The sequence below is a fragment of the Lichenostomus cassidix genome, chromosome 2, assembly GCF_008360975.1.
Source record: "Lichenostomus cassidix isolate B80296 chromosome 2, HeHo_3.0, whole genome shotgun sequence".
NCBI lineage: Eukaryota > Metazoa > Chordata > Aves > Passeriformes > Meliphagidae > Lichenostomus > Lichenostomus cassidix.
The window spans coordinates 47,227,576-47,249,307 of NC_139482.1; the positions used below are offsets into that span (position 1 = coordinate 47,227,576).

The 21,732-nt window shown below is 38.8% G+C and overlaps 1 protein-coding gene across 4 annotated transcripts in view; it reads right to left on the bottom strand.

Moving 5' to 3' along the window:
- ELMO1 (engulfment and cell motility 1) overlaps positions 1 to 21,732 on the bottom strand; it is a 303,034-nt gene that overhangs the window by 141,317 nt on the left and 139,985 nt on the right. For all 4 annotated transcript variants that reach the window (XM_085051421.1, XM_085051418.1, XM_085051420.1 and 1 more), the window contains 2 exons: positions 17,821 to 17,925; positions 4,681 to 4,789 (listed from right to left, as the gene is read on the bottom strand). In XM_085051421.1, coding sequence (XP_084907547.1) covers positions 4,681 to 4,789; positions 17,821 to 17,925 — 214 coding nt within the window. The remainder of the gene's footprint in view (positions 1 to 4,680; positions 4,790 to 17,820; positions 17,926 to 21,732) is intronic.

The following is a 21,732-nucleotide window of genomic DNA, read 5'->3' on the forward strand; positions in this document are numbered from 1 at the left end:
GTACATTAAAATATAATGGCATTTAAATCTTCCCTTTTGAGGAAAAAAAAATCCTGTAAATTAATTTCAGTCTAGCAAATCCTATGATAACTGAATTCCCCCTGACAGAAAAGAAAAAAAAAAAACCCAAACCCAAAAACAAAAGCCTCAGTGAATATATTTATCTGATAGAAGCTCTAGGACAATCCCTACATAGATATCTGACATGTGGAATATACTCCTGTGGTCTGCCCTAATATTTGAGTGCAGATTTTTGCAAAATCCCCAAAAACCACCTCCCATCAAAACAACCAAATAGAAACATTAGCAGTTGAACATCTGTGTCCTGCTCAAAAATACACTGAAAAATACATGAAGTCTGACATGCCTTAGCTACAGAAGAACTTGAGGCATGCGGTGATAATGGCTCATGAACATCTTTAGACAACTAGTTGGTAGCACTGTCTTTCCTCAGTGCACATAGCATTAATTTATCATTCCTATGCTTCTTCCCCAGCTCCAGTGCTAAACAACTTTATGTGAACCTGTATGGAAAGATGGCAATGAGTCTGAGAAATTCACTAGTTCTGCATAAATCAGGTAACGTGGTCCAGTAACATTTCTCACCAGGAATGAGAGTTTTAAGGGACACTGAGGGTAGAAGCAGTATCACATCCTGGAGAGAGGTGCAGAGAACTGGACATTGTAGGCACAGATCAGAGAGCATTAGGGCTACTTATGCGAAAGAGTGAGCGTCTCACTCATGACAAATACTAGGTTTGATGAACTCCTAATCTCCCAATAAATATACTAACTACAGTTCTGGAAGGTCAAAGATTTTCTGGATCTTGTTTTAACTTTTTATATTTGTCTGCAATGTTACTCTCTCCCAGCAAAACTGGCAGTCTGTTCCTTCTCCTTTGAGCATATATGTCATCTACTAAAACTTGAATAAGAGGGAAGGTGGATGTCACCTCAGCTTTCATAGTTACTAAGGAGGAAATATGAATGGCCTGACCTTTTCTCCTCTTTGTGAACTTGTCAGTGTACTAGGGACAAGGAGTGTCAAACCGCCTTACTGTACAGGAAGAGAAGGATTGACCACGGTGACAGGTCACGGTATTCCTGTCTGATGTAATCTCCAAGACACAAAGGACAAAAAGAAAATCCTCTAGTTAACCAAGATATTCCAAGGAAACCATTACTGTAGAAATCAGACTTACTATAGTGTTTGCTAAGATGAGTGCCTGGGCAAGTACACATTGAAGACATTCTGTTCAAAGCCTTTTTAACAGCAACAAGATTAAAAGATTTATAGTTAAATATCCCACTCTTTCCCGATTCAGGAGTTTTTTAGTGAAGAGGCTTATGGATATGTTGCATTTTAACTTCATGTTACTAAAACACTACACCAACCTTCCTCTTAAGTTTTACCTCCTCTACTCAGCAAGTCCACCTCTGTAAAGCAGTTACCATATGCTCAACTCACAGCTTGCACTTGAGCTTTCTCTATTTACGCAAGATCTAAACATACACTTAAATGCTTTGCTGAAGAAAAGATCAATATTCAAGTCAAGAACATTTTGGAACCAACATCAAAGAATGGACAAGTACAGAACCTGGATTTGTGGACATACAAAAGCAGAGTGGCATGCCTTTAACACTGTCTTGTGAGCCCTTGCTGGGATGAATATGTGCCTGAGAGGACCAAAAAGAAATGGTAAAATGTCTTCTTGTTGCTCAAAGGTATTTAACACAGCAGAGCAAGGGGAATATAATCAGTATTAAAGTGCTCTTCATAAATAATGGACAGTCTAGCAGCTTTTATCTACTCTGCACTTTAAAAAAGTTTCTACTGCCGAATATTTCATGGACAAAAGGTCATTTATTGTGGCTTTTAAATTATACAATTCAGAAACTGTTAGGAAAAAAGTTCTATGTTGCAATGTAATAATCCGAGTTTTGAGTATCTGGAGAAATATGGGCAGCCTTAAATACATATTTTGAAACTTACCACATACAAATTAACGGGGACATCTTTGCCCTGAACTATAACTACTGATTTTTAAGATGTCCAATCCTATTCAACAATACAGTATATAATCTCAAGTGAAGAATAAACCTGAACATACATTCTCCTGAGATGCCAGTTCTAGTTCACATTTCTCATCAAATAATACTGCTGATCACGGGTCATTTAAGATGTGCATCTGTGACAGCCATTTTCAAGAAATCTATTTTATGCACATTATTTTAAAGGTGTATTTTATTACAGCCTTTTAAAATGAAATTTCGAATTGCACATAAACAAAAGCATTAAGGAAGCACAGTGGCAAACAGGTGAATTGTCAGGATGAGTTACAAGTAACCTTAGCTCTGTCCCATGTGAATATAAGGCCACAACACAGTCCTATGGCTGCATCCAGAGACAGATGTTCTGTGGGTGTAGATCAGCATGACTTTACAGAACTCGGTCATGCTACATCTGGTTTCTATCAACAGAAGTACCAGTACACTTCTCCTTAGCACCATAACCTTTTACAATGTCCCACACCCCTCAATGACCACCACGGGAGCTTGCGGCACAGCAGCGCACCGAGCATGCCTGGGACAGGCAGCCTCAAGAGCACCAAAACAAGGGGTTTCAGAGCATTAGCACGGTAACATCCCTTAGCCAGAGTTATCCTCAGGGAATTTTTTAGTTTTTTTTCCTAATCCCACACTTCCCAACCATAGAGCTACTTTAACAAATACTGCCCCTCCCCCAAAACCAAACCAAACCAAACCAAACCAAACCAAAAAGCCACACACAACCCGTCCCTGGCAAAAACAACAAGAACCAAACAACGAAGCTACAAACAAAACAAAAAACAGATTTAAAAATATGACAATTCATTTTGTTTCTAAAACTAAGATTTTTTTTTCGCATGGTAACTGAGCTTCTACCCCAAATCCTCTTATTTTATTCACAATCCCCGCTTCAAAAAATAACAGATAAGGAAAAAGTTAAAGAATGAAAGGGGCTATCTGCAGAAATTAGAAGCAATCAGGACAAACAGTACCATATATGACAAATCATTTACATACAGCCCCCTGCATATAGATGGCAAACCTGTCTGTGGCAAAAAAGAAGTTTATTTATTGAATGACTTATGACACTCCAAGGAGGAAATCTGAGACACCTGGCTAACCTCTAGATCAATCATCTTTCTTAGCAACAGATTCCAGTGAAAGTCCCATGGAGTGATGGGACATGCATTAAAACACCATGTACAAAGATCTACTTTGGATTTCAGATATTTTTCTGTGCATTCGTAAAAATAAAATTGATCTTTAGCACTTATTTCAAGTAGGCTTACAGCTTTGTTGAGATCATATGTCCCTCCCACATTTACCAGCAGAAAAATTCAGACAGATCTGTCATGCGTGATTTTGCATTAGACACCTCAACTGCAGCAGTAAGGTTATTTTAAAGAGTCATGTCTGCTACAGTCTGAACCTTAGACAACCCACTATCATTACCAAACATCTAAAATTGTTTCTAAACTCTTTTTATAGACACAGTCAATGTGGTCCTTAATAACTCTGGTTTACTTAGGGTGGTATTCAAAAGCAAATATAGTCTCCTTTATCTGAGTCTGTCAAACGCAAATATCAATTTGGAAGCTTCAAGAAATGCACAGGTTTTATTCTGGCCCAGTGCACAGAGACAGACTTTTTTCTTTGGTCAATAAATTCTCTCAAGACACTGCATTTAAAATCTTCAAGTGTAACAACAGCCAAATCATACTTTTAAAACAGCTTTTGCTGCCTGTTCCAGTGCTAGTAGGAACAATGATACCTCTGGGCTCTCTTGCTGCCTTTTACATTGCTCTTCTCTCATTACATTTCATGGACTTGGGTGTAAAGGTAAAAGAAAAAGAAATTTATTAGGGGAAAAAATTCAAAAGAAAGGTGCCTCTGAGGCAAGCAAAGCATCCCAGTTGTGCCCCCTGCTTCTGCAAGGAGAAAATGAAACTTGGTAGAGCTTGCCAAAACAGACTGCAGCTGGATCCAAAATATTATTGATGGGTAACTGAAGTGTATACATATCAATAAACACTAACACTCTAGACTAATGAAGACACAGACATGCTCTTCTGTTTGATAGTATCTAACAATTTGTCAAGGGACTGTAATTGAAGCCAAAGATAGCTTGTTTACTCTGTATTGAAATGCAGTATTTCATATCACACTTTTAGAGTAAATGATACGTCTATCATCAGATATTTAGATAGTGTTTCAGATATTTAAGAGAAAATGTGATCTGTCAGTTTAGATGAGCAATCCCAAGGAATGACCGTGATGCTTATTTAAAAGCAACCTACAGACACGGTAGCTGAATGGAACAACCATGAAGTCTCCTACACCAAATCACCCAATGGGAAATGAACGAACTCCTCTAGAAATTATGCAACTGCCTTGTTTCTCACTGAAGAGAGTCAAAGAATAGGTGCCCATTTCCCCTACTCCACCCTCATCCCTGGTATGCCACAAACTAGTAAGAGAGAGAGAAAACACAGACATAGTCATTCTGAGTGCCAGTGTTTGATGTGTAACTATACCAAGAAACATTTCTTGGAACTAAATTCTTGCATTGAAAAAACTCAGGTGTGATTGAACTCACACCGTGGTTCTTAGAGGTCAAACAGATCAACTTACGTAGCTCTCCTACTTTCAGAATTTCGCAGAGCATCTTTGTCAGCTCAATGCTGCTTCGGCCAAATGGGCACTCATGCTTGTCTTCTCGACTGCTGTTCTCCAGGACAATCTGAAGGTGGAATCAAAAGGGAAAATAATCAGTTTGAAGAACACATGAGTTGCAACACTGTTCTCCACATCCAACATTTACAAGATATACCAGACTGAGTTTAGGAAACTAAATGTGGAATTTAGGAAAATGTATTTTCATAAACTTTAGTCTTCCACGCAGCTAAATGACCTATGCCATTTATGTCATGGCTTCAAACTGAAAGAGAGTAGGTTTAGATGAGCTATAGGAAGAAATTCTTTACTGTGAGGGTGGTGAGGCACTGGAACTGTTGCTCGGAGAAGCTGCAGATGCCCCATTCCTAGATGTGATCAAGGCCAGGCTGGATGGGGGTTTGTGTAACGTGGTCTAGCAGAAGGTGTCCCTGCTAAGGGAGGTTGGAACTAGATGATTTTTGAGGTCCCTCCCAACCCAAACCATTCTATGATTCTATATCTGAGGCAGTCAGCAACACATAAGCAGTGTTCCTCCAAGACCAACTGGGAAGTTTTGTCATTGCTATGCAATGTTGCTGTTCTGCACCACCCCCAACTTGGAGAAACTGAAACAGAAGTCAGAGAGAAAGAAACAGTTTCATTTTAAATGTGCTGGTTAAAGGAAATTAGTTAAAATTATCGATAAACATGAACACACCTAGAAGGCTCTATGAAACTAAACTGGTGACAAAATTTTCATAGCGGGATTCAGTCTTCAAAGAAGGCTCAAGCGTTAAAATCAAACAGAAGCTCACAAATGAAGAAGATGTCTGCATTCTCTCTATTATGAAAAGAAATTGTTCTCATGTGCAAAACATTTCAGGGAATTATCACTCTTGTATCAAGCCCATGAATGCTGCAAAAAGGACTGAAGGAGTGCCTTTGCATTCTTTATTGAGTGACACTGTAAAATAAATGGCAGAAAATAACTCCTTCCACATTTTTATACCCATTAAGTTCTGCCATATCTGATACATCGAGATAAAGTTTTCCCTGGCACTACAACTAAATAAGAAATAAAAAAGTTATAAAAATACTATAGATTTCACTGAAGCACTGAGCCTGGAAAAAAGAGCAAAATAGGGTCTGGGGAAAAAAATGAAATGGTCAAAACAAATTTGCAGCAAGAATTGTCTTTGCAGAACAAACTTTCCCACTTCACAAAAAGAAAAAATACATCCTAAACAGCTGCTGCATAGCCTAGGGATGAGGGACAGCAGCAGAAAATCAATTTCAAAGGGAAGAGATTTTGCCAAGCACCAGAGAACCCCAGAGGTTCTCTAAATTTTCCTTACAAACAGGTGTTTAGACATTGCTCTCTGCCTTGCATTCCCCTTGTCTCATTAGTTCTCATCTTCGTCATGTTTTTTGTTTGTTTGGCTTTTTTTGTTGGTTGTGGTCTTGTTTGTGGCTTTTAATTGTTTTGTTTTAAATCTTTCAATTTTACAGCAAAGAAAGCTTTGCAAAGGGCTTCAAGGCTGGAATTTCACCCAAAACCAGGAGGAAAGGTGGAGGGGAAGATCAGTTCAGCGCTGGATGCCACTAAAATCTTTCCCTCACTCTCCAGATCTTGGTTTTGACTCTTCGGGTCCAGAAGCCTTTCCTGTGAAGCAGTTACAAAAGAGTGAAAACCCAGAGTCAAGTAGGAAAGTCATGTTCTTCACACAGCATGCCAAAGTCTCTTCACCAAGCATCTATTTTAGTTCTACTGTACAAAGGGCAGCCTCTAGCTGACACTCTGTTCCCAGCCCATCACCCAGGGATGGAACAGGATGGATGCTCTTTGTGTTATGAGAAAGCATGACCTCTTGGTTTTGTTTTCAAGTGGTGGTGATGTTTTCTTTGATTGCTTACACTTCCCACGGAAGCTTAGAAAGTCATTAGGGATTTGATATATACTTAGTCACTACAAAGTTTTACTGGCCTTTTCCAATAGTACAGCATCATGTTCCAGAGTCTGCCAAGAGGACTTTTCCTTCTAAAAGTTTTGGTTTAAATGACACATAATTGCTCCATGTTATCTCTGGGTAACAGTAAATCAAAGAAACACCCCTGCTATTTTTGTTTTACGTTGCTGCAGCCACTGTTCAAGAAACATGTGAAAATGACTTTATATTCTGGATGAGTCATCCTGCTTCAGTCTCTCTCATGGAGGATAGTGCTGCATTTCTGCACCCAAAAGCAGGAGCACTGATACAGTAGCACAAGCACGACGGAAAGCTGTGTGTCTCAATACCTCCCCAAGATCACTTCTCTTGTTCTTTTTATTACCCTGTTTTATCTCTCACATAATAAAACATAAAATCTGCATGCAGGAGCAGGGGGTTGCCTCGACACAGATTCAGATACAGCAGAGAAACACTGGCAATAAAATCAATGGAGAGGCAAATTGAAAGGGCAAGGGGGAGGGAAAGGGAAGCACTGGGATGTATTCCTGCTCGCTTCTGGCAAATGCACTTTGTTGAGTCTCACATTAACCCGACATATTAACATTTCATGAGCACATAAATATTTAATGGTGACACCATATATGCATATAATGTAAGGCAGAATTACAGCAATCAATAAGAATGCCAGAGAAATAGTTAAGGCACTGTGTATTGCTATACAGCAAATTAAATGGCAATTTGAGTAATCAATATGTAAAGCAGTCTTGAAATGATCCTCAGACACACTCTCTACAAGCATCAATTTTTTAGCATTTGCTGTACAAAATAAAGCAGCAATGCCATGTTACATTTCCTTAAGAAAGGAAGATGGACAGCCCTTTACCGGATCTAAATATCTGCAGGAAAATTTGACAGATATGGATCTTCTGCAAGAAACAGGAACAGTAAAAAGGGAAAGAAAAAAAAAGAGGTTCTTATAAATATCCAGAGAGAAATCATTCCTAGTCTTGGCAAGAGATTTACAACATTCATTATTATATTTGTAATACTCTTTTCACGACTTCACGACTCATATCCTGTTCCAAAGTAAAATGCTATAAATAGAGCTGATAAGGGCATGATTTTAATGTTATTTCCTTTATCACTGTGGTTACGGAGGAGAAATAAGCAGGGAATGGACATGTTCACTTCATAAACTGGTGAAAACAATACCAGGGAAAGAAATATAACACACAGCTCAAAACAGAAAATTCTCTTTTATATCTATAGAGCACACTCCTGGCTTGAGTCACGTTTCTATCACAGCAGTTATTTTACCAATGGAAGGAATGTTGTGAGGAAGTTGCAAGCCCACACAGCCTTCCTTCAGATGGAGGTCTATCATTTATGCTCATTAAGTGCTCCACCCTATTATCTTCCTCCTCCTCCCCATCACAAATCCACAGTGAGTTGCAGATCCACCAGACGTTTCACAATCAGCAGCTACAGTGGTTAAATTTTGCTTGGGGAAAACAATTATTTAAAGGCAGAGACCATGGATGTTGCAGTAGAACTCCAGGCATCAAAGAATCATTTAGGCTGGAAAAGACCTTTAAGATCATCTGGTCCAACCATTAACTCAGCATTGCTAAGTCCACCACTGAGTGCCTCATCTATGTGTTTTTTAAATACCACTAGGGGTGGTGACTCCACCATTCCCCAGGGCAGCCTGTTCCAATCGTTGACAGTCTTTTCCATGAAGAAATACTTCCTAGTATCCAAACTAAACCTCCCCTATCACAACTTGAGGCCATTTCCTCTTGTCCAATATTTTTTTTCCTGGGAGAGGAGAACAGCTCCTACCTTGCTAACACCTCCTTTCAGGCAGTTGTAGAGAGTGACAAGGTGTCCCCTGAGCCTTCTTTTCTCCAGGCTAAACACCCCCAGCTCCCTCAGCCTCTCCTCATCAGACTTGTGCTCCAGACCCTTCACCAGCTCCTTTGCCCTTCTCTGGACTCACTCCAGCACCTCAGTATCTCTCTAGCAGTGAGGGCCCCAAAGCTGAGCACAGGATTTGAGGTATGGCCTCACCAGTGCTGAGTACGGGGGACAATCACTGCCCTGGTGCTGCTGGCCACACTATTGCTAATACAAGCCAGGATGTTATTGGCTTTTTTTTGCCCCTGGGCACACTGCTGGCTCATATTCCATCTTCCCTCAGCACTAACTTGACACTGGTCTACTTGGCTGCCCTTTATTCTGATACAATAAATCTACTTCTGCCAGTTTTTCCTTTCTTCAGTCCTTGTGAAGGTATAGAATTTGGTAGGTCAAACATGGAAATGTAGTTTAGAATACACTACATGTTATAGAGTGAAAACCAAAAATGAGCTCACACTACAGGACTATTAAATTCTGCAGATCCTCTTCCTCTTGGGCCTTTGATCAATACTGCCCATTACCATGAGGCAGAAAAAAATCTGCCATAATGTGTAATGTTCAACAACATCATATCTTTTTATTTAAGGAAAAGCAAAAAAGCCCAGACAAAAATCTCAGTAGAAAAAGAAAAGAAAATTACCAAGAGAGGACAGACAGGAAAAGTCTGAGTGATGTTCTATAAAAAATAAGCAAGAACAAAACAATAGCAGCTCAGAAAATGGACGGAAAAAAAGATTAAGTGAATGGGAGAAGCACAGAATGAGAAGAAAATGAAGAACTAGATGAATTGACTAGCAGAGAAGAGAAAGGAAGAGGTTTAAAAGTGCTTTTTTTTTAAATGTAAGGTGAAATTTTTAGTAAATCAGAGTTATCCACTGTCTTTATGGTTCTACAGATGCAGCTCTGTAGCCTGCTAAGTATGTGTAGAAGACTACAGATCTGTACAGTTTTTATTATATTTAATTACCTACTATATACATCCATGTATCTGTGGAACAAAATCCAGCTGGTGTCCAGTCACAAGTGGTGTACCCCAGGACTCAGTATTGAGTCTACTCCTGTTTAACATCCCTGCCAGTGGTTTGGATGAGGGGATCAAGTGTCCCTTCACTCAGTTCACAGATGACACCAAGTTGGACAGCAGTGGTGATCTGCTGGAGGGTAGGAAGGCTCTGCAGAAGGACCTTGGCAGACTAGATGGATGGGATGAGGACAACTGTATGAGGTTCAACAAGATATCTACCAATGGACTGGCCATAAAATAAATTTTAAAATTTAAGTCTGATTTTTATTTAAAAAAAACCAACAAACTTATAACAAATAAAATAAATATGTAAAATATAAATATGCAAAAATAAATAAACAAATACATTAAGAGTTATTTTTAATTTAAAATCAAATAAATTTAAGTATCATCCCAAGATCACAGAGGAGAAATGCAAATTTTCCAGTGCAAAAAACTACTAACAAGACATCAACCTCAAAATCAAAAGATTTTTTAAATTTATGGCAGTGTGCCTTTATGATTTTCCATTGAATTATTCATTGAGTCTGTCACTACCTCAGGAACTCAAAATAGACCCTCAGGAAGGCAGTGGACTAAGGGAAGGATTTTCCACACTTGACTACCATGGATTTAAAAGTCTGGATCAGCTTCAGTAATGAAGTTTATACCTGCAACTAAGAGTTAATGACTGACAAAAGGCAAAATTTTGAAGACAGGTATCTTCAAAAGCTTCCTCATCAAAATCCAGGAGGCTGAAACCACCAGACAGAAATATTTCTTCTTCACTGGGAAGAAATATCGACTTAGCCAGTCCCTTAAGCCTTCCCATTAAAGACAAAATTGTCTCAAAGCATATTGCCCGTGACAACTCATACGTAATTCTCAGATTCTTGAGCCAAAATCAGAACTTGGCAATGAAATAGAGATTCATTGTGATTAGGAAGTAAGTACAGAACTGAAAGGGCAAGATCCACTGTAGCTGCATTAATACTTCTAATAAGTCCCAGAGCAGGCAATTCAACGAATATTGCTGCACTATTAGAAAGGAGCATTTCCACAGACTAATTTTGTAGCACTATCTAAAATGATCCTTTCTTAACAGAGAACAAGTTTTTTAGCAGTCTGCTGCAGGTTAATACCAAGAGGTTCAGAGAGCTGGTTAGTAGAGATCATAAAAACCTCCTTGGACCCAAAATGAAAGGTCAAGCAACATTTCAATATCCAGAAATTGCAGGGATGCTCTTCCTTTTCTTGATACTGCTTTTCTTTTTCCTAAGCCTCCTTATCACATATGGTGGGCTTCACCATTCCCTCCTCATTCAGGTGCTAAGAAGTAAGTCCTTAGGATAAGCTTCCTGAGAAGGGTAAGAGACTCTAGTGCAGACAGACTCAGTTTCCATTCATCCTCATCACCAACTTTTCCTCCTTCCTAAGGTAGCTTGTCATTTGCTTCAGCTTCAACATCAGTCTTCTTCCAACACCCTGCACTGTGCACTGTCTCCTCTGATGCTGTATTTTCAATTTCCCCTGCTTCCTCTCTCCCTTATCTCACTATTCCTTCACATTCCTGAGTCATTATAGAAATTTCTCATGGGAAAACTAATATAAAGCAGCAGTTATTTCTGCCTGCCTCTGGAAGACACTGGAATTGCAATTTAAACTAAGATCTGAAAACAAAGTTGAGACCTTTTATAGATATTGTATAACACGAAGAAAGGAGCCGATGACATGAGATGGCTTAAAATTTCCAAAAGCTGGGGCTTTTTTCTGGAAAATTATGATGTGTTTATCCTTTTAAAGCAAATCTGGTGCCAAACTATCTCAAACTAAATATGGATGGTTCTGCAAGTGCTCACCTAGCAATAAATTTTATTTCTTACAAACACCTTAACATGAAGCATGACTATAATTTTTATTTTCCATCTAAAGCTAAATATGCAGTGGCTTGTCTTGTAGCTCTTGTATCTTCCTCCTTTCGTTGCCACTCCCTGCAGAACCAACCAAATAATTGCAAGGTGTGATGGGTAAGGCTCAAAATGAAAAGGCTCAATTGTCCTGTCATCTTCAGAAGCAGCATCAGGATGTGTTCTTCACTTTGCAGAGTCACAGGTATGGGAGAGCGATTTGGCATTGAACTGGTCCAGTTTGAAAACGACCAGCCAGGTATTTCTCTCCCTCCATGCCCCCCACAAATGTTAGAAGGCAATGCTTTTCCTGAAGGTCTCTCCTTGCTCACCGGTGGCAGAGATGGAGGGCAGAAAACTGCAGTATCTGCAGATTATAGTAAGTTTTTGAATTTTCTTTTCTTGCATAATTTAAAACAGACCCTACAGATGCCCTAATATTATTGTGGTATGGCCATATGAGAAAAACATCAACCTTTATAGCACAACAATGAGCCTGGCAGCCAGAGTCACATCAGAAATGTTCTGGACATGGAGTAAATGGGAAAACCTATGACAATCCAGAGCTAGTTTTCTCTCCCCATGCATACACATCTCAGTGTCACAGGTGGAGGGACTGTAGCTCCAGAAAAACTAGCCAAAATTTTTTTTGGTACAGCTACAATCCATAGTATGACTCATAACATTTTGAAGACAGTTGCTAGCCTTGCAACAATTTCTGGGCCCTTTTGATCAAGACATCATTTAGCCAACAGCTTCCATGAACTTGGCAAAATTTAGGTGTGCTCTGAATGGTGGAAAGTGATCTGAACACATGCAGGACTGTAAGATGCTACTGCATCTTCCACACAGTGCTGTGCAGAGACTGCCATGACTTCCTTACAATTAATTTTCTTCCTCAGTGCTAGCTTAACTCTGCATTTGTGCTGCAAACTGCCACTCCAGGATTTTGCCTCTTGAACTGCAGAGGGACCCATCTCAATCACCCTCAGTGATGTCATGTAGAGGAGAAACATGGAGTGATGTTTGGGAAGAAACAAAAGGCAGGCAGAAAGACATTTAGATATGTGAGTGGAAGGTAAGAAAAATGGAAAGCCTGGCAGAGAAAAGACAAGAACATATTAGTAGACTGGGAACCTGGCTTCAACAATTTGGTCTCTTAGAAAACTCCATTCCTTCACAAGACTCACCAGGAAGACTCATGTAACAAAACTCACTTTTCTCTCTACCATCTACAGAACAAAAATAAATTACATCCCTTTTCCAACCATTTCTGGGAGGGGGGGGGAGGAAAGCATGGCAGAAATCAAGCTCAGTTTTATTTCAGAAAATGCTGAAATTATATGTTGGACCCCTCCTATCTGATCAGGATAGAGTGAGTAGGCACGAGGAGACTTTGTGAATTGACGGAAGGATGTGTAGGCAGCCTCCTATACAACAACTGCATGGGTTAGAAAGTATACGGCAGACAGTCTGACTGTGACTCAACCCATTTAAGTTCTGAAAGGTCTCTGCAGGATGCCAGCAATCTTCCTGCCTGCATCACTGGCACTTGCAAACAGCACCTGCTCCTCCACTCTGACTTCTGAAAGCTTCAAATGCAAAAGAGGTCCCTCCTCAGCCGCCTCAAATGTAGCTGCTGGGGAAGAAGTGTCCCTGCACTGCAACTGTGTGAATAACCAAATTATCAGCTTAGAAAATGCAGGGGAAGGGGGATTTTCTACTACTGACATAAACCAGGTCAGCTTCTGATTTTCAGGTAATCAAAGTAATTCTTGGTGCAACCAAAATCCACATGTTGGTTTGTTTGTTTTTTTTTTTTTTACTTTGAACATTGTAATAACTTTTAAAATTTGTTTTAAATACAAGAAAATAAAATCTAAGAGCATACAACTAAGTATCTTACTTTACTCATAAAAATGTAGTAGCATTGGATATGTTATAAAACATTCCAAGGGGTGGATAAGCCAAAATTTTCAGCATGGATCTCAACTCTGCTTTCCCACCCTTGCGTCAATATTTTATAGGGAAAATTTTACATGCAATATCAAACAAATATTTGAATGAAATAGATAAAATCAGTAGGAAAAGGGACAAACATTCTTTTCTGCAAATGAGACTTGAATTTCAGGCTAGAGTAAAATGATATTTTTTTCCTACACAGATGAAGAGCCTACTAATCTAATAAAGGGCAAAGAACTGGACATCAATTTAGGCAGCCAGCTGGACAGAACCCAAAATAGGTAGCTAGCCAATGCTCAGACCTAGAGCTGCTAATTTTATTTGCATTTGCTGCCTGAAGCACCAATCCCTTGTGCTTAAACAAAATAATGAGACACAGTATGTGTCTTCTCAAGGCAGAATCTGACTCCAAAGCAGCAATGAGTCCTGCTAGAATACAGCTGGTCAGAAACACAGGAGAAAAATATAGACAAGTCACCAATTTGTCAGTCATCAAAACCAAATTCATTAGAATGAGAAAGGTTTTTCCCCAGACCCCCTTTACCCTCAGACCTTCCTTACCCTCAGAAAAGATTAAAAGATACACTGCTACAAGTCACCAGGAAGAAAAATTTCAAGATGTCTGTACTGAATAAATTCTGTCTTCAGTGGTAACTTATAATTTTATTTTTTAAAATTAGTAGAATGTGAAGCTGAAGTAGTTTTGGAAAGGAGTAAATTGAAACTGGGGGAACACATGACTTGTCTGCTACAAAAGAACAAAAAAATTGTCTGTCACAAAGCTTTATTCCAATCATTTTCCTCTCTGTTAAATTTAATTATACACTCTGGCTGTCCTATAATTATGGAGCTTGGGAAGCTGCCAATTATTTCCTGTGGAAAATTTTAAAATTTCTTGCAGACATTCAACATTACTTCCATCAATGTATTCCATATCCTATGTCATCACCTTTAAAAAGCCAAGCATCTGATGATAGTGATTGATTATTTGAGTGCAACATGAAAAAAAACAAGTGCATGTCAGTCACTGATAGCACCAGACAATTAATTAAGAAAGAGAAAGAAAAGATAACAGGAAACTAATTCAATAGGAAACTCTTTTAAAATCCAAATGATAGCTAACAATCCCACACAGTCCAAGAAAACGTTTGTTTTTTTCCCATTCACTAAACAAGCTTTCTACTGGAGGCTGCAGTCATATTTTATGGCAAACAAAACCCTGAGATTCAAAATCTGTTAACTGAAATTTTCTGTGCTTATCTGAAGGAAGACAGCAAGTAAAGAAAACATATTACTGCAATTTCAGGAATAAGCATACAGTGGGAAAAAGGTGAATGAAAGAAGTGGATTGTGGGGAAGTAGGTAAAAAGGAATACAACAGGGAAAAAAAGTGTGGTTATTTTTGTTTTCCCCTTCACCATGTGACACCCATATTGTCACCCTGAAACATCTTTCACTTTCAAGACGCAAAGTTACCCATCTGTTCCTCTTCCTGAACACCTATGTTTTTCAACAAATTGCAATTGTATCTACTCTTCCTACTTTAGTGTGCTAAAGTACATTCGTTTTTTACTGGTCTTTGAAGCCCCCAGAAGGGCATTTCAGTTTCAGACATCCTTCCCACCTAACTAATCCATTTATTATGCAAATTACTTATAAGCAGAATCTCTTAGGAGAGGCAGAACAAGAACTGAAAAGGGAAGAGATTATGTATTGACTGTATTCTCTTATAAGTTCTGCTTATCCATTATTTTCATTAATACAAGAACTAAGGTCATGCCACTGGGGCATCCTAAGAAAGTCACAGGTCAGACTGCAGGGAATTGTGCTGCCCATTAAAATGCAGTACTGTCAATAAACTCGGTTAAACCATTATTACTTCCAGATAGTGGCTCTGCTTAATACACCACATTCTATCAGGGAAACTTCAGATATTCCCAGTTTGTTTAAATCCAGCTCTGATTTTCAGCCTCAATTTCTAATTACTGCATAGCAGAGATAGTATCTGGGGCTTAGGAATTAACCCATGGCACAGGAATCAATTGCATTGCTAAGAGCCAAGCTGAAAATAATCTCTCCCCAAAGGAACCAAACTATTTCCTATTATCAACAATGAAAAGGGAAGAGCTCCTGTCAAACAAGTTTTTCAGTATGCAAGTGTTTAGCTGATTTTATAGCTAACAATTTCTTGTGGAAATTTTAATTTGACCACAGGAGGAATTTTATTAGGGTACAGGAGTAGAAATACAGCTGAAAAAAATAAGCAAGGTCAACAGGCTGTACAAGTAGAGCAAATTGGTGTTGTGGGAGCTTTGGGAGCCAAAGGCCATGAAGGAAAAGTAATGTTAGATGTGGAACAAGGACTTGCAAAAGGAATAGGCATGTCGGGGCCCACAGGAAACTGCTGTACACCAGCTAGTAAGTCAAGGAGATGGAAAGATAGAAAATAGGTGTGTTTAGCAAACACTATCAACACTGTAGGAGTTGCACAGCACCATCATCTCAGAGGTGTTCCTACTGCGCCAGCAATGCTGTATAAACACTAAGTAGAAGTCCTCGGAGTGGTGGATAGCCCAATAGGCTCCCAAAGCACATTTACAGTCCCCAAAGAAGCTTTAGGCAAGCAATTGAATCTGAGAGTGCCTCTGTAAGGCACTTCTAGTGGATGTGTACTTTTTCTCAGGAGGGAAATACAGGAGGTACTCAGGCACTCTCCTAGCAGGAACCATGCAGGAATAAAAACAGGCAGCTCAAAACAAAAAAAATTCTCAGTAATGCAGCAGCAAAAATACTGCATTATAGAAACAGGACTGAGCCAGCAGCAAAATCCTTTCCAAAGAGTGGCTAATTATGTGCTTCACTGAATCCAATTTTTAAGACAGCATTTGCAACATGAACATGAAAAAAAATAAGAAAAAATTGAGTGATATCAATGAAAGGTCTATTTCTTCAGAGTTGCTGTCCTCCTTCAATTTTTTCAGGCTTCTTTAAAACATGCCTGTCTCATTTGGAAGCACTGTCTACCTCTACTAAGTGCATTCTCTAAACTTAGACTTTTCTGAAGAAGTATGAAGTAGCACAGTCCAGATCTTATAAAATTTTAATGAGAAACAGTAACCAATTCTCTTTTTATAAACAAAAACTATTCAGCATAGTTTATCCAGAAAACATGCTCTCTGTTCATTACCTGAGATAGCCCTTCATTTCAGGGATTTACAGGGATTTATAAAGACTGTTGTATTGCATACTACCACAGTGTCTTTTTAAAGAGTTATTGCTAGATTCAGACTGAGGAGAAAGATCCATTTAAAGAGCAAATCCTACAATTTCATCATCTAGTATTATGTCCATGGATATTGGCAGGCCCTTTGCAAACCTTTAAGAGCTTTGACACCAATTTATTTTGAACAAAAAACATATGATAACATACATTAAAAGCTCACTCAACTTTTAATGGCAATGATTGGTATGTCTACTGTCTCCTTCCTATACATGACCTTCTTTATCAGGTCTGCATGTGCACTTTTCCTTGGGGAATTAAACCATCCCTATGAACTCCAGACACTGACTTTCTGGACTATCCTCCACTCCCATTTGTGCTTGCTAGGTTTATGCTTGGCAAATACTTGATTTCAATAAAGTTCAGGAAAAGTTGTACTCTTCAGAGGCAGGTATCTTTCAGCTGTATGCCTCTTGTATGGATGCAACACATAACCTGCTCTAACTACACTTGAAATAACCCATGTAGGAAGTGGAGAGGGCAGGAGTCAGGAACAGATTATAGAAGTGAATCATGATGTTTTGTACGTATTTTACTCCAAACATGACCTCTCCTACAGCAGGAGTCTTAGTGGAAGCACGTTAACTCTCCGGAACTGCCAACTCCTTCACCTGTAAAGGCATTTGATCATCAAAGTCTCCTTTCCACAAAAAAAAAAAAACAAAAACAAAAACAAAAAACCAAAAAACCCCACCAAAACACAAAACAAAAAAAACCCCACCAGTCAGTTTTTGGTACACATGGAGCAGGTCAGAGAATTCTGCATAAATACTCAGTTCCGAGTTTATGGTCATTCATTATGAATCTGACAAAGGCACAGGTTCATTTCCCTTCTCTTTGCAGGCCTAAGCAAAAGGTAACATTTGCAAAAAATAAAATCTAGAATATTTGACTCTGAATATAATGACAGACAAGACACCTGCACAGCTTTCTCCCAGAGCTGCTACAGACTTATGATTTAGTATCACATGGCTTGTCTTCGTGAATTTGTTGTTAATACTATCAGGATTTTGAGCCTCCTATTCAAAGTCAACTGCAAACAGGAGATAATCACTGCAAAGAGGCAAACATCTTAGTAACAAGAGGAAACCTTACCCGAATATAAGCATCCTGGTGATGTTTAGCAAAGTACAGCATGTTGTCGAGGGCCAGCATTCCAGGAGGGGTCTGTGTGAAATCCATCGCTGGGTTTACGTGATTCTGCAAAAAGAGAGTGAGACCACTTAATGAGCACTTTTACAAAAGCTATCATCTCCCCAGCATTGGTGACCACCATGTCAGCATGCTGTGTCTAAAAATGTCCAGCAACAGAGCTCTTTCTGTTGAGCAAACTCTAAACAAGGAAACGGCCCAGGCCTCAAAGACCTTTTAAACCAAATGCAGACACTATGATGTTGGCATGTCAGTCATTTCTGCAGCTATGGAATGGAGTTTCCCAAAGGCTGAATGCTTTAGAAGAAAAGACACCCAGATCTTTCATGGTTGATAGAACCCTTGGTGGTGCTACAGAATAAAAGTACATGAAAATACAGATATTTGAGCAGACACTAAAACACCTATTTATACAACTGCTATTAAACGATTTCAAGTAAACCACAAAAAAGAGAAAAAAACTATCAGACTAAATAGCTATATTAAGCTATTGTCTATTGGATCGTTTGGACTCCTAAACACAAAGGGCCTCAAACAAAAGCATATGAAATTAAACAGATTCATCTTGTGGAATTCAGCTATATTTTTTATTACATACTGAAGCCATGAATTTAATCTATGGAATTAATGAATGAACATCCCAAATATAACCAGAACTCATTAGCTTCCACATGCATATACATATTTCAGATGTTCAGTTTCACAGACTACATGAAAAAACTACCGTTGCCCAAAACATTAATTAACCCAGTTGATCTTTTGATTGGATGGAATTAAATGCACATTTGAATAAGTTTCATGTAGTTCATGGTTTAGACATGAATATTTGCCTGGCTACACCAAAGAAGCTGCTCAGAAGTCCCAAGATTATATATTTCCATCAAAAAATGCCTCCCTTCTGCTATGTTCTTTTATCAGCATCACCTTTGCAATGTCTCCTGTTCCACTCATCATTCTGACACAGAAAGGTTTCCCTAGCTGCTTTGCAATGGCATTTCTATTCTGCAAGACCCTGCTGACAGGAACTTTAAAAGTGCAGTTACTACCAGAAAACTGGCAAAGATCAGCACAGATTCCTTCCATTACTCTGTTTCTGCAGTGTGCTCAGTGTCTGATCCACCCACCTCACTGATAAAAGCATGGGTTTTACTACTTTTCCTTCTGTTGAGTCTGTCAGGCCATAAAGTGGTAGAAATGAGTGATTCCACTTTTTGCCCATTTTTATCTTCAGATGTATCATAGGCTGGTTTTAGCCAGTCAATAATTCACAGTCACATAAAAGATTAAAAATAGTAGAAAGCAAAAATTATACATTAACATGCCTGCTGCAGCTTCAAAAGTAGACAAATATATTAGTCTGAAGGTGGAATGGACAACCTGCTGATTGTATATTTCCAGCTTAGGAGTACTGGTGTACAAGCAAAACAATCACAGGCTCATTAGGGAATCATGAGGATGCCTGGAATCCTAGATTTTATATAGAAAGATCTATATAATAGATATTTCAGAAGGGTAGTAGTAGTCTAGGAAGGGAAACCAATGTCTTACTGAGTTGTGAGTTCCCTTCTTTAAACTCCCCTTCTTTAAACTTTCTTTTTCCACTTTCATCAGCTCATCTGAATGACAGACAACACCATTGTATTGGCTATTTCCCCAGTTCAGCCTTTCATCTTCCACACTGATGTATTTATCAGTCAAATAATTTAAAATGAGTACACAACTGCTTCACACACATCACAAGCCACACAGACTTCAGCTTCTGGGAGGAGAAAACATCTCTTCCTACAATTTTCAAGAATTTCAGAACGGGCATTTCAAAAGAGGTTGAGTGTGTCCAGCAGACACTAAAATGCCCCTGCAATCCAGAATGAATATCTTACAAGTCCTTCTATGCATTTGAAACTATCTCAATTTTGACCATAAAGTACAAGTCCTGAGGAACACTGTGTGATACTTAACTGTGTCATGAGGTTCATGAGGTACATATCCTTGGGAAAGCCACTGGGGGCCATAGGAAGCACCAGTCAACAGGAAACTTTACAGCACTTGTTTCACAAAAAAGTTATGCAAGTAGAACTACAGCATAGAGCTAAACAGGCACTCTTGGCTCCCATGCTATAGCACAGGTAGGGTACACTTGGATAAATACCTGACAAGCAGAGAGAGTTTGAAGACCCAGCTACATTTCTCCAGCTATTAAAATACTACTACTAATTTCACTGGCACTTACAATGTAAAAAATGAAAGCAGGGCACAAATGAAAAGGCTAACTTACTGCTGCCTGAATAGTTCATTCCTTTATGCCATTCTAAATCAACAAAAAGCAGTGAGGACATGAGGAATCTCACCACATTTAGTAAGGATAACTCATTTTGTCTCTTACCATCAGTACTAGTTCTACGTTCAATCAGAAAAGCCATATTTTCCATCACTTTTACTTTATCTCCAAGTCAAGCCTATAGACCCAGCTATTTTCAGTTGTTTCTGTTTTTCGAAAGTTTCTGTTATGCTGGATTCCAGGATAACTAGGGCTTCTTGCTCTGCTCTGTTGAGTTAAATAGAAATACACCAGCAGATAATAGCTGAGGATCCACAAGACAATTCTTGCATGTGTGAGACAATACATTACCTTCAACAATTCTTCAAATTCAAAAGGAATGACAGACACTTTGTTCCCTTTCGTCTTTTTCCCTCTCCCTAAAATCAGCCTTTTCTTAACATGATGATTACTTGTGGTTGAAGTATTAACTTATTGAGAGTGGATTTAGAAAAGAGATACAAAGCTAAATTATCTAAAATACCGTAGTGAATAATTCAGAAGTATGCAAACACCATATCTACAATATAATTTATTAAATATATGGAACACACAGCACTTCAGGCATATTAGTTGCATCTGTTTGGTAGATCTGTTTGGTAGATCACAAAATCTATGGCATTTTTCACTTTATAAAAAGCAAAGGGTAGGAAATACAAATGAAATGGATTTTTTACCTTAAATTTTTCAGATAATTTTTGATTTTTTTTTCCACTAGGCTGAATAATATCTTTGCATCTTTTAGCTTCAGCATCTAAATTGTATTTAACAGCTTATGTTCTTATGCCCTACATGTTAACATAACAGAAGCATCAAGAATTTGTTAGCCAACTTAATAGGATACTGTAAAAACAAAATTTCATTGTTTTTGATAAGATGAAAACCCCAAATCATGTCTACTTATGCTTAAAAATCTGGAAAAAAAAATCACATGGCATGTTTCACAATATGAGAGCCATTCTGGTGAAATCCAGTGCAGTAATTACATTCAGACAACCTAGCATTCTGATGCAGTTCTAGCTGTGTAAAGTTTCCTTCTCTATCCTGAATGGCTTCACTGTCTTACTTCTGGCTTCCACGGCAGTCTCTGAAGGATGTCTTGATTTCAGTCATAGGAATGCGTCCTCACACCGAGATGCCTGTCCACAGCAATGGTGTGCTGTCTGATATTGCTAATGGAATAAGGACCACTCATTCCTTGTCATTCCTAACAACAGTATCTTCCATGTGATTATGCTGATGCACAGAAACTCTCTATTTCCCTGCATTTCTAAGCCATTAACAAATAAATATTTTGCTGTCTTGACAATATTGACAACTAATCAAAGATTTTGCCCCAGTGTTGTGTGCAGCCATGTAAATTGGTTGCCAAATCATGCTAGTTCATCCTGAAAGTAGCTTGGAGTGGGTGCTAGAGCCAGTAATAGTTGTTTTGCAAATCCCAAAGCAGCTCAGGCGAAACTCTGTTCTGCATGCCTCACTTCTGCAAGTGGCATGACAGAAACACATCAGAAGTTTCCAGGGAAGAATCAGGACCG